Below are 14,226 nucleotides of genomic sequence, written 5' to 3' on the forward strand. Positions count from 1 at the left end.
AAACAATGCACCGAGGCAGTGGCAAAGTTTTTCCACTTGTTTACAATAGTACAGAAAGGTAGCAACTCACTTTGCTGATTTCAGAATCGTGTCATTCTGGGACACAGTCTTTTTAAAATGCTAAGTGGACTACTATTGCAGGAAATAATGCCAGACGAGATTTTTTTTCCTCCATTTAAGGAATTTCTTCTCTTCTCCATGATGAAGTTTACTGAGATAAATCTTAATAAAGCTTTTGGTTGTTCTTCCTTGTTCTGGTGACTGACGGGTTCTGCCAATTCTCTAATTATCCTTTACATTTTGACTGTTTTTCATAGGGAAATAAGCCCCATGGGATGGCCAACTGTTAGACACCCTCCTATAGTATGTCAAGAAACTATTTTCGGGATGAGGCAGTACAGGTAAGTAGACAGCTAGCCATCTGTTTCAGCCAACTCCACCAATCTACCTATATTACAACACCAAATGGAAATATTTTCACATTCTAACCCAACGGCACTACCATCTACTGGATGCTCAGGTGTGATATTGTATTTTCATCAGTGTCTAGCTTCTCAGTGGTCCCAAGCCTTGGAAATAAGGCAGAAAGTGGACCATAATATCAATAACTTGTGGAGGAGATGGCAAGGTTTCATTTTAAGCCACGATGTTGCCATTCCTAAGGTGGAATGCATCTGAAATGAAGGTACAACCACTCTGCGTTCGTAATTCAGAGGGGTTTATTCAGAGAGCTATGCAATCCGGATGACATGCCTGGAAATTAACTCATTATAGAGACAGAAAAAATAAGAGCACTCGCCTTGGGTGGATTATATCATGATGCTTTTCCACATGGACTAACTAACTCAAAAGTATCACTCATCGTAGCACTTCATACTTGTTACAACACTCTTCTTCTTTTTTAATATTGTAACTTCATAAAAGAAATATGAAAAGAAAATCATGATAAAACTTACAGAAAGAGCCTTATATTGTGAGTTGGGGTGGAATGGCACTTACGAGAAATGGGTTCCCCACCATGGCAGGCCATCCTTTGGAGGCTGATGAGTATGCTGACATGAAGGACGTCTCCCCAGGTGAGCCATAGAACGACTGGTTGGCCTGGAAGGCAGACCCATTGGCACCAACGCCGGGATGCTGCTGGCCATTCTGGGCCGATCCCAACGTCGAAGCACCCCATGCCACTTGCCCGTCTGCACATTGCGAGAAGACAAAACATTAGGGGAGCACCTTCTGAGACACAATCATTCCATGCAATTTACAGGGTGGAGAAAAATTATGTCACGAAATTTTTACCTGGATAGCTGACGCCAGTTAGAACCAAAATTACAAATGATGTTTGGGCTTTCAATCTACAGAAACTATGAGCCAAGGACTCCAATTGGCTGTGAGTTTGCCCTGTGGCCAGATGCTCTGAACAAAGGCAAAGGCAAATGCAGGCAAAGCATTCAAAAGTCATGATTTGTCCAGACCATTCTGCAACAGGGCAAAATCGTGGCCAATCAGAATGCTTGGCTCAAAGTTCCTGTCACTTAAAAATGGTGCATTTTTGACCGGTACATTTTCAGTAATTTTGGTTCCTACTGGCATTTACTATTTATCTACGAAAAATCATGGGATTTTTCTTCCTCATAGGAAAATCTTTCTTTCTTGTAGAAACATTAAATTATGGTTTCGCAAGTAGCAGGACCCACCCGCCTCAGTGACGGTGCGGGATTCCTCTTCCCTTCCCTTCCAACCCTATCCCATCCCAGGAGGCATCGTCCGGCTCCTATCGCGGCAGCACCTCCTTCCTTTTTCCTGCCTAGTCCTCCCCTTCTGCGGTGCAGAGGTGATAAGCTTATAGCTTCAGACTTCGGCCCAGGAGAGTAACCACGCGATCCTGCCCTAGGGTTTCGTATCCACTGGCATCAGCTATCATCCAACGATTTGATCTTTGGATTTTTCTCTTTTATAGAAAAATCTTCCTAAATCATTGCCACAACAAATTATGATTTTGCTAGTATTAAGCCCCGGTTGCTTTCATAACGGCGAGGATATCCCCTATCCTACCCTTCCACTCCTACCCCTACCCTAGAGGCGTCGTTGGGCTCCTATCGCGGTGGCACCTCTATCCTTTTTCCTTCCCATTCCACTCCCCTCCCCGGGTGAGTGGGCGTATCAGTTGAATTACTGGGTCCCGGCCCCGGTGCGTTCTAACCTTCTAAGAACCCCCCGTGGGTTCTCATTCGTCGCATCAGCTATCCAGGCTTAAAATTTCTAGGTACAATTTTTCACTACCCTGCATATTTGTACGAAAACCTCTTGATATGGAAATATCAGCAAATTCTGGATCAGTTACAATGCATTTTAAGTACTAGGAGCCATCCCCATCACTCATTAAAAAGAACCAGAGATGGGTGCCAAAGTACCAAACAGATATGACTGAATGCAGTGACAGATACTTTCAAAAATTTAGTTATGAGTACCAGTTACAATTTTAAAAATGAACTAGTTACAGTTGCAGGTAGAGTTACAGTTACTTTTTGGATTTTTTTAAAAGTCACACAAGGCCAAAGCACTACAATCGGATGAGTTTTGTAAAACTAAAATATAAACTCTGACTTTGAATTAACTAGCATTACATTTTACTAATAATATGTAGCATTTAATGGAGGGTAGAAACAAATATCGGATGTCTGGCGTAAGACTAAGAAAAAGGTATAAATTGACCAGCGTAATGCTTGAACAGCTTCAATTCATCTCCAGTTACTCATTTCCTCTAACCGTTTGTATTGCGACTACAGCACTCATAATTGTAACTCAATAAAGCTAAGCAAATTGGGATGCAGTCATTCGCATGGCGCAGGCTTTTTGAGCCACTTGCTATGGTAATATATGTGCTGAAAAATAATGATTACTCTCCGAGAGCAAGAATTAGATTGCAATTAGAAGCTACAATTTTGAAAATGTAAGAATTACTGCAAGTAAAATGTAAATAAAATGTAATTGTTACCAGCAACTAAGCTATTTTTGCTCAGTACCTCCCAGGTCTATCAATAAATAATCCCAGCATAGATATTTATGGTCACTCTTATTCACCCAGTCTTCTCTGATCAGCCAGTTTGTGCCATGAACAGGTCAGTCCGATCCTCATGGGTATAGGCTTCAAGGCACTGTGTTGGCATAGCATACGCATCCACCAATGCTTGGAAGCTTACACTGAGGAGGATCCGACTGGTCCATGAAAGGCACAAACCAACCAATCAGAGAGGACTTGGAGACCAAGAGTGACTAAAAACATCAAACGTTCACAAGGACCCAAACATCAGTTCTGAGGATGGAAACCAGCTCAGTTTCTGAAACCTTTGCAGCCATGTATTTGTAGATCTGGTGGAAAACTTCTTCTAGCCTCCAAAGGATAACCTTCCAAGATGCTATATGCCAGAAGTTACCAGAGAATACTTGAAAAAGCACTAATTTAAAAATACAATTAATAGGACAAACACCAATTGTACGAAAAATCGACAGAGAAAAAATCATTTGCTTTGACTGGGATTCCACCGAGATTCGAACCTGGATCCCCAGATTTCCGGTCGAGTGTTTTAGCCAGTTAAGCCACCGAGGCGTCATTCTCCCCTGTGGAAATTTGAGGACAATACTGGACTGTCTCATAGTCTTCAAACTGATTCTATATATGTATTTTTCACACAATTTGTGCACTGTGGGTGACTCTGTAACATTATCACTGTGACTGATCTCAGTATACATACTTAAATTAGTACAAACACCTTTATAATACCTGTGTGTCACAATCACCAATGAAAGTAAGCAAGAGGAAGAAATCCAATTTAGACTGGCCTCAGCTCAACGCTGCTATGGGAGTTTATCAAAACTATTTGGAAGCAAACTACTGAACACAAGAACTTAACGTCAGATGCATTAAGTAATCATACAACCAATTCTACTGTATGAAGAAGTCTGGACACCTATGAAACAAAGTGAAAAGAAAATAATGACTTTAAAAGCAAAATTTTACACAGTGTGTTTCAAAATGGTGAATGGCTGATGGTGAATGGCTGATAAGGAAGAATTGTGAGCTGGTGGAAATATACAAGGATAGTGAAATTGTCACACAGGCGAAGAGCAGAAGATTAAGGCCACACCATGAAAGAAGTGTGGATGGGAGAACCCTTATTATGATGGCCACAGGGAAGACTACGGCTTTGATGGAGAGATCAAGTGAAGCAGGGCCTTAGGAGGCTTGGAGCGAATCTGGAGCTGGCAGAGGACAGTGAACAGTGGAAGCAAATTGTAGGTGAGGCCAAAAATCACTTAGGAGAAAAGTAAGCAAGCAACCAATGGGGAACTTGCATGAATTTTTTTTATTTCACAGGCGGACATAAAATTATTTTCTGAATACAACTAAGAAAACCACATGTATATCTGAGTTTTCCTTCGCGAGATATTTAATGATAAATATAACGAATTTTAAAGCGCGGGAAAAACTCCCTCACCCCCCAAGCCACTGCCGACGAAGCCTCGATGACGTCAAAGGTGCCTAAACATCACGCGAAGCTATTGCGTTGTGATTGTTTGTAATAGTTGCCAGCAGTTGTGAGAGCTTCGTTTGTTAGACGTGTTGATTATTTTATATTTAAAGATAAATATCCGACGATACAGGCTCGGAAGCCCTCATATTTTGTATTATTTATAACATTAATATCTGAGTAAGGGCATAAAATATTAAACTGGAGCAGTTAAACCAAAAATTTTATAATACCTAAATAACATCGTTGTAGGAGTCTGAGCCACGACCATTGGAAGGGGGATACGTTAATTGTAAGTTGATGTTATTGACGGCATATCATTCATTTAAGTATGTAATTAGAACGATTTTGAAGTTTACTAATGTCTGCTTAGCTTTTATATACAATAACTTCATCCGTTTATTCGTAGGTACCAGAGAATTCGTCGTTTAGGACTGTCTGTGCTTGTATTATGGGGTGGATTTCAGTCAATGCAACTTTTGCTCGCTGATTGGAGACATCTAGGAACATTTTTGTGCCAAAATAGTGTTATTTTCAACGTGACATCTCCCGTTAAGCCACTGCTAATAATCACAGTGCCAGTGGTCGTAATGCACAAAGTTTGACGAGGTTGAAAAATATCGGCCAAGAGTCATCAGTGTTCCATCGTGATTGAATTGTAAAAAGTACTATTACGCTATCGATAAATGTCTAACAGTGGTGTATAAATTGTCAGTGGCGTGCTAATCTCAGTTGTTCACCGTAGATATGACATTTCACGATCACGCTATTGAAATAAAAACTGTGTGTGAAGTTTGTTATTCCATTATTTCAACGAATAGTAGTGAGAAAAGTCACTTGTGTGGGCTAATTTAAGGGTTTAAATCAGTGAATAAATAGTTGTTTTCATCATAACGAGTTCTATTATTGTAAGTTGTACGTGATGAATATAAGAATGTGACAGTGACTTCCAGTTTTGATAAGAGTATTTGCCTATTTCCCACTACAGGCGGTCCTCGACTTTCGTACACTCGACTTTCGTACAATTCGCACTTTCGTACATTCAAAATTGACACCTTTTACTCGACTTTCGTACGCTAAATTCGGACTTTCGGACGCTGGTCCGTAATTTTTTTATAATTCCCGCGATGTTTATTGCGCATCCCAACATTCAATTGTTTCAAATGTCAGTATCGGCAGTATATACGAACAATACGAACGTATATAATGAAGGGAATTGCTGGTAATTGACTCTAATCTAGGTGATTTATTTGGGAGAGAGACTGCCTGCTATAGGCTCCTTTATCAAGAGAAGAAGAAAGCCTTCATTGAAGATATTTTTCAAAAGAAGTTGACTAGACGTCATCGAATAGCTTTCAATAAAACTAGTAAGACCTTTCTAATTGTGTTTTTTCGTTTGAGTGCTGTTTAATTCATGTGAACCTTCAGCAACGATATTGCACGAAATATCACCCGAATTCCGTTAGTCTTTTGTCTTTTTTGAATAACATGCGGAATATACGCGATCACGAATGTCACCTGCCAAATATCGAATTTTGGTGTAAAAATTAAAAGGTATCCAGAGTGCGGGTTCAACAAATACATTTTGTTATGCTTCTTGATATGTCCTTTTATTTATAGTGGACGTAATAAGTGGAATGTCAACTTAGACGCCAAGAGGAAGTTTCACTCGATAGCCAACGGAGTTCTTGTTTTTTAAACTTTTATTTGCACTCTCTGCCTATTTTCGAAAGAAATGAGATGATTTGAGGAGTTTTATTAACATATTATTAACATTAAGTCAATTGAAATGAATTCCGCGAAAAAAAAGTTTTAGTACGTATATTCCGCTCTTTTGGAACGTAACCCCTAATTAGTATGGAAGTCAATGGTTCGACTTTCGTACATTCGACTTTCGTACACGTTTTCGGGAACGCATTGTGTACGAAAGTCGGGGACCGCCTGTATATTTTTATGGTATATGGTAGTATATTGTTTATGGATTTACCTATATTATTGAAATAGGTTGTAGCTTGTGTGTGTGTTGGCAGTGGAACCGATTCGCGATCTCACATGTGGAGTGTGGGCAGACTGTTTTGCTGTGAATTCGTACCGTAGGACGGATAGGACTACCTTCTCCACTAATTCGGCGTTGCCAAATTCAACAGCACAGCTTACGATCGTTATCCTCCAGTATTACAAGTTTCTTCTACATCTCAATTTGCCGCCGACGTATAGAAATAATTTGTCTTAACAAATTCAATGAGGGTCGTGGCATCAATTTTTGGTGTCCTAAAAAAAGGCTGGTGTCCTAACACCCCATGCCACACGCCTTTTAGGCGGCTTGCGGGGTATTATGTAGATGTATTTCAGGTGTACTTTTCGAACGAGTGGCAACGTTATCATCCATTTTTCTGATAACTAAAACATACGAAGTGAAACGCTTGTACTTCATCATCCCGATGCCGCATTATTAATATCCAAGTAATAATCTAGGCACAATGGCAATAGGAAAACTTGCCCAAGAATAACAGAACAAAATGAAGTGACGATGAGCGGCTAAATACTCCCTCAAAACAAATTTTACACCATGCGCTCAGCGTATTTCCCTACTCCCTACGGTTGTTTAGGCACCTATGACGTCACGCCTGGCCTCGGCAACGCTCGGGTGTCTTCGCGCAGTGGTCGGCTCAGAGAAATTTTTCTCGATTTTAAATGCAATTTTTTTATTTCTTTTGATGTTGAATGGAGAAACTGAAGGTATTTTTGCGAGCTAATGTATCCATTTGACTTATTCAAAATAGTTTTTAGAGCAATCTACGACCCATGCAAGTTCCTCATTGCCCACATTCTTGACATCCTTATTTTGCTTTTCGATACCAACGGAAGGCAAAACTTTTTCCACAAAATAGAGGAGAATGATCAGTTTTGAGTAGATCTGTCACCACAGTATCTCCATGAAGGAAGGACCCATCTTGTAGTCAACAGTTTTGTGTACAATTATGAGTACATTACCAAAGGATGTCCGTGGGGCCTGAAAAGGGTTGAGAGTCGCAGCAGCAGAGGGCACAGCAGCAACTGGAGCGGCACATGGCACCCACGGGGAGTTGGCATCTACGGGCAGTGCGCCCCCTGCCAACACAAATTACACAATCATATACGAATCCAAAATTTGCTGAGTTCTTGGGCCTCTTTGTGAAGCACTTCTTTATTCCCCCACTGTTTCCAAATTTTAAATTCTTCCATCTGAACATTAGTAAAACGACTGATACTTGAAGAATGGAGTATTCCAGAAAAATGTAATTTACCTAAGGCCTTTACTTTGTAGAACCTCCAATCACCCGACCACAGAGTATATATACCGGCAAATTCTTATGTGTATCACTAGTCTTGAAAATGGTACAGTGTAACCGAAACTAGTCGGCAATAAAGTGTGTGTTTTGTAGAAAAGCAAAGTAATTTCCTTCCAACCATGATCAAACTTTGAGAGGAGACTCACCAGTGAAGGGGTTGGAAGCAGGGCTGGGGGCGAAGGGGGTGGCAGATGCAAAGGCACCATTTGAGTTGGCGGCTGGGACTGCGCTGCCCTCCATCCCTGACGGCCCTTGGAAGAGGCCCTGTTGCCTGGCCCCCACCGCACCCAGCTGCGACGATGTGGGCGGCGAGCCAAACACTCCGCCCCCTCCTCCGTACGCGCCGCTCGCATTCCTCTGTTGGGGCGGCGTCCACGGGGAGAGGGACGACGATGCTGGGAAAAACAAAGAGCACATCTTGTTCAACTCTTCCTCCTCATTTTCACGGTTTTCCAGAGAAAAGAAGGCATCCAAAAACACAAAAATTGACTTGATCTAAAAACTGACTTCTGATAAGGAAAATAGACACAGCAGTAAGGACATCAAGAATACAGCTGCTTCAGCAAAGAGGCACACATGAACAGGAAGGAGGTGGAAAGAAGATCGTTCGGTAAATGCTGAACGAAAAGGCTAGGGAAAAGTTTCATACTATGGAGTGCAGAGGAATATGGTGAGGAGACGTGGTGAGGAGACGTGGACATTGAGGATGGAGGATAAGAAGGAACTGGAAGTCTTCAAGATATGGATGTGGATAGTGGAAAAGGCAAAGCATATGGAGAGGAAAAGTAAGCAAGCAACCACAGGGTGGGCAAGGAGAGGAAACTTCTACATGAGATATTTTATTTATTTAATCAATGCCAAAAATAGCACTAAAGCCTTTCATCCAATGTTTGAAAGTAAGGTTTCTCCATTTCGCCAAGAGTAAGTACATAATGCAGACTGTTTTGCTCAGATATTGAATGTTTCATACTAGTAAGATGAACTGTGTCAGTGGTATTTATCATTTGTAAAAGAGTGAGTTAAATACAGGGATATATCTTGGGTTTCTTTTCTTTATTTGAATGTCTCGTTACCTTTGATACGTCCATTTCATTGCATGAGGCACTCTTGGGTTCTGATTCCTGATTAATAACATTCTTAGAATTGATCAATTAATTAGTAATCACACCACTAGGAAAATTCTACACGAGATATTTTTTTTTATTTACTAATTTTCAAATGCCAACCCATACTTAAAACAGTAATGATTCTCAAAAAATGTATAGCAATTTCTTAGGATTTGCAACAAATACATTGGAAGCCAGATAAGAAGTTTTCCCCTCAAAGGAGTTTGATTTACATTCTCAAATTATAGCACATAAGTTTTATGCTACATATTTATACTTAATTCTACTTGCATAATAAGTTTCAGATGAATTTCACTTATAATGAATTTCACAATAAACTTTGATTTTCATTACCTCTCATATCTTTGCCAATTAGTAAAGCTAATTTGTTTTCTATTGTTGGTTGGTAGAGGGTAGTCAAAATTTTTTGAAGAGATCATTTGATCTTATGATATCAATCTGTATTTTTGGCTTCTATTGACTACATTACTGGTGAACATAAGCACCATTGAATGTTTTAAAGAAGTGGAATCACTTTCCATATGTAGGCTTTCAGTAAAAATTTTATCAAACAAACCATCATGGCCTCCTTCTTTCCATCTCAACATTAATATAATAAGCTGCTTTTGTTTACATGAAATGAATTTGACATTATTTCCTAATACAGTCGGATCCGGATTTAACGTCTTCGCATTTAACGTTTTTCCGCATTTAGCATTTATTTTTTGGGGTCCCGATTCATTCCCTATTATAACAATGTAAAAATAATCCGTATTTAGTGTTTCCGCATTTTGCGTTTTTCCGCATTTAAGGTCGTAAAAAATTTTCCCGCACAAGATTTTTTTTGCCCGATTTAACGTTTTTTCATGACGGTTCATGCAAATGATTATCCAAATCTTCGAATTTCTGCTCATCAACAAGAAGAGTCCCGTAAAAGTTTACCAAGAGTCGATAGAATCTACCGGGGGACGCTTATTCAACTGCTTTCTTCCGCGAATGCAGCGCTGGGACCTTCAACTCGCAAGCTGGGTGATTTGTCTTCTCGTAATGTTTCGTTCCTCTTCTGATCCAGACACCAGGCACTTTTTGAATCAGATCCGATTCTAATGGAGCTAAGTCATCCCTTAATAACCGCTAACTACTATATCCTTCATTTCTTGAACTTGACTTCGATGATACGTGACGACTGATGACACAAGTTATTCTCCGAGGGCCGCTACAATGACGGTTTTCTCCTAATGTTTTCAATTGATGGCTTATGCCCCTTTCAACTCTACTCCATACAGGCAGTCCATTGTCAGCCCAATATTTTTCGGCTACTTTCTCTTTTCAAAAGAGGAGGCCCAATATCATTTGCGCAGTTCACAAGAAGATTCTTTCTATAATCCATTCCAAGGTCAGTCTCCACGGAGGAAGAGCGAAAGAACCGAGGAAGTGTTTCCATAGTCATGATCGTGAGCATTCTTTCCCTACGGAACAACATCATTTTACATCGTGATTTAGATATCCCGGAGCCCATTTACCAACATGCGGTTGGTTGATATCACTGTCGATTCTAAGATATTTATCTGGGGCTATTTTATGTCAAAAGAGAATGACAATCGGAGTTTTGACGAACTATCACGGTCCATGACTCTAAATAATCACAGTAAAAAAAGATCGTGGATAGAGCGCGGAAAAATACGAAAATCCAGCAGGAATCCCTTGGTGTTTGACTTCGACATCATAACTCGGACGAAGTTGCCAAACTCCAGAGGCAATGACAATTTGTCAATGAAATCCAGTTCTATTGAAGATTAAAACTTTTCACTTAACAGAGTTTAGCTAATCGCTATTCAAGGTCCAACCAAATTTTATTAAAAGCTGCCGAGAAACAAGGTGTCAAGGTGATCAGCGCGCCGCGTAAGCGACTCCTCCCGGCTCCATTCGACCTGCATAAGGCCGCAGATATATGACAACGAATCTGGTGTTATCATCCAGTTGAATCACCATCGACTTGTAGGCATACTAGAAATAAGATTCTCCTTTTTTGGATGACCTCGAAATCCAAAATGTGCGCACAGGAGGCTTTTTAAAGGCTCATAAATCCCTCATATCGCCGAGGCAACAGAAAACGTTAAGTTGGCAAAATTCCAGAAAACCTCCCTTTTACTAGAAATTCGGTAGTTTAGAATTCGAGATTAGCGATCGTCTGCTGTCCCTTTATTTCACTCATCTTTATTGATGCAATGACGATTTTTCGAGTACCTCCTTACACCTTTTCTTATTATATTAGAAATGCTCTGGTCACCTACATGTCACTTTTACAGAAAAAAATTTTAAATTTCATCGAGACCACTAAAATATGCGTAAAAATACAATCACTAATGTCCATAATAATATTCCTTGTGGGAGTGCTATTAAGTTGCGTATCTTATAATTTTCTTAATATATTTCATTAAAACAATTGTCATCCTCTCATTACTTATTTTTACTACCCATTTTTTTAGCTGATTCCTGAAAAGTATAATCCAACTGTCATTGGGCAGAGAACATTTAATCAATGAATTTGTTGCTGCATGCAGCACCTTTTAGTTACTTAAAATAATATTTTTTATTCATAAAAAGCCATTCCAATCATTACAGACCCTGAAACCTGAAAAAAATGGCAGGTCCTCATTTAGTGTTTTTCCGCATTTAGTGTTTTAAATTTTGTCCCCCCTGAAAAACCTTAAATCAGGATTCTACTGTATTTAATGTAACAGTGAATACCCCATAACATTTTAACTGCTTTATTTATTTCCCATTTCCCCGTAAACAGCACATTGCGGCCTTTAAAACGGGTTTTTCAACATCAACAACGCACAACACAAACATCCATGCCTTTTAAGAAGTTTTCCCACCCATAAACTTTTTGACCATGGTTCCGACCATTGAAAAACTTCTAGTCAGGATTCTACTGTAGAGGCACGCAGGTATTGATTGAATATCCTCTCATAGTAGTAGTTGATGTAAAACAACTACACTAATCATAATGTGAGAAGAGAGGCATTCTCCGAACGATTATTATGCATGGACATGAATGGGAAGCTAGCTCTCCAGCTCCATTACCTAACGGCCATTCACACTGGCTGCTGCCATTCTCAATGTTGCTCATACTGCCACCACCAGCACCACCACTGCTCTTCATCAAGCTGTCAAGATCTTTGAGGGCAGCGTAGCGATCCTCCGAGGGGGGAGCATTGCCACCAATGCCCCCTGTCGAAGATGCACCCGAGAGTCCCCCTTGGAAAGGAGAGCCCGCCACCATTGACGTCAAGGCGGATGGAGTCGGCATGCCTGCAACAGAAACCATGACATTTCAATCACAACACCAGATGGAGAGCCAACAGATTTGGTGCAAAGTGCAACAATGGACCAAATGTATAGTGCATGAAACGTAGAGTACTGAAAGCAGAAAATACAGTACACCTTTCTCACAATCATTCAACATCTGAGCCATGCTGACACTAGCTACGCATTAGCAGAGTGCAACGGATCTCCATACTAAAACAAAAATAAATTCATAATCCTCACCTGGAACCTTTATATGAAACTATGAACTGAAGTCGAGAATGGGCTCTTTCACCATATTTTTTACTATTGTTGATTGTGATAGTGTGTGAAAAATAAAGAGATCGATTTTAATATTTTTTTTTCAATCCAAGGCCTACTTCTCGAGGTATTTGTGGCGCAATATCAACGGGCTTACCCCTTTCTCTGACAAGTATATGATATCACCGACTCTTTGCCAAGTAGCTCACCACTTCCTCACTACTTCTCAGCCTCGGGTATCAATCTCGTGAGGTTAAATGTCATCAGCTCTCAAATGAGCAATTCTTTCCATCAATCATCGGGTCTCTCTAAACAATTAAATGAACCAGAACTTAAAATGACATCACCAATTCATAAAAAGTAGGCAATTTCTGGATTTATTTCATTTCAATGTCATGAGGAAATGGCTGAATGAGGAATATATTTTTTTCATTATAATTTATCCTTTTTCCATACATACATCAAATCATTGTATTAAATTAAAATTTTGAACTGAGTGAACTACCTCATTTTGAGGTTATAGGGGCCAAAATAGGCTGTTTTTGACAAACAATTAATTTTGAAGACCTTAACCCTTCCGCTACTAACGACAAAAATATGTGGCAGGATGTTACTTGACCCAGTACACGGAAGCCGCAAATTTTTGTCTGAGATGTTTCTACTCAGTTGAACGAATGCCGAAAATATATGTTTCCTTGCTCTTCCCCTTTAATGATGGTCAGGTGTATGCGAAGTCTCTGTTTCGGGACCCAATACAGTGCGACTTTTCGAAATCTGGACTTCTCGTCTTATCTTACCCCTCTTTGTTGTAAGGGGCCAAGGTCATACAATTGTTCTTTCAGTCAGTTTTTGAAATAAATATTTGTTCCCTTCCCAAAAAATATAAACTAAGAATTGTATTCTCTGTCTTTTGAGCAGCGTATACAATTTTAAAATGAAATTCTACGATGAATATTGACTTATATCTCAATTTCAGTATAAACATCAGCATAGAATTGTTGCTGCATTAAATGCAAATGTTGACGGTAGAGCTTCATTCGAAATTCGACGATTCTCAGAACAAAATGAGGAATTCAATTCAAAGTCTGCAATTCACAAGCACGCCAAAATTATCCATACAGTTAATTCATATAAAAGAAAGCATGATTGACCGCAAACTAGTGCTGCTGGTATGGTTATAAACCCTGAAAGGAGGGAACCCAACTACTATCTGAGTCCGAGATAATGCAGAGTCCCCGCTACGAAGGGTCGAAAAAGGTTAGCACTGAGACTGTGATTATCCGCAAAATCCTCTTAAGGAATGTCCTGCAAAAATTCTCCATACAGAGGGGACGGAAGAGTCTCTTGGGGCTCCATACAGCAGCCATGCAAAGGAGAGAACTCAAAAGGGTTAAGGAACTTAAGATCTTGTGACAGTGGGGATACTCATTCTTTTTAGTCCAAAATTCTCCAGCAATCATATAAAGTCTTGACTTGAATAGGTTAATTCTTGTCCACTACATTACCTCTATTTCATTGTACCTTACATAGAGGGTACCCTCATTTCGGGCAAAAAATTCTGAATGTGGCAGTAGATCCAAATCTGTCTTAAACCATCAGTAATTTGGCTGATAACATTATAAATGTACCATAATATTATTTGGGCAAAAAATCTGAATGTGGCAGTAGATCCAACATTGTCTTAAA

General features: G+C 39.8%; 1 protein-coding gene across 2 annotated transcripts in view; it reads right to left on the reverse strand.

The window, feature by feature from the left end:
* Window positions 1–14,226, reverse strand: part of LOC124168157 (arf-GAP domain and FG repeat-containing protein 1) — a 30,984-nt gene that overhangs the window by 3,959 nt on the left and 12,799 nt on the right. For both annotated transcript variants that reach the window (XM_046546280.1, XM_046546282.1), the window contains 4 exons: window positions 12,058–12,285; window positions 8,008–8,256; window positions 7,524–7,640; window positions 1,000–1,193 (listed from right to left, as the gene is read on the reverse strand). In XM_046546280.1, the coding sequence (XP_046402236.1) occupies window positions 1,000–1,193; window positions 7,524–7,640; window positions 8,008–8,256; window positions 12,058–12,285 (788 nt within the window). The remainder of the gene's footprint in view (window positions 1–999; window positions 1,194–7,523; window positions 7,641–8,007; window positions 8,257–12,057; window positions 12,286–14,226) is intronic.

The sequence above is a fragment of the Ischnura elegans genome, chromosome 11 (genome assembly GCF_921293095.1).
Source record: "Ischnura elegans chromosome 11, ioIscEleg1.1, whole genome shotgun sequence".
Taxonomy (NCBI): Eukaryota; Metazoa; Arthropoda; class Insecta; order Odonata; family Coenagrionidae; genus Ischnura; species Ischnura elegans.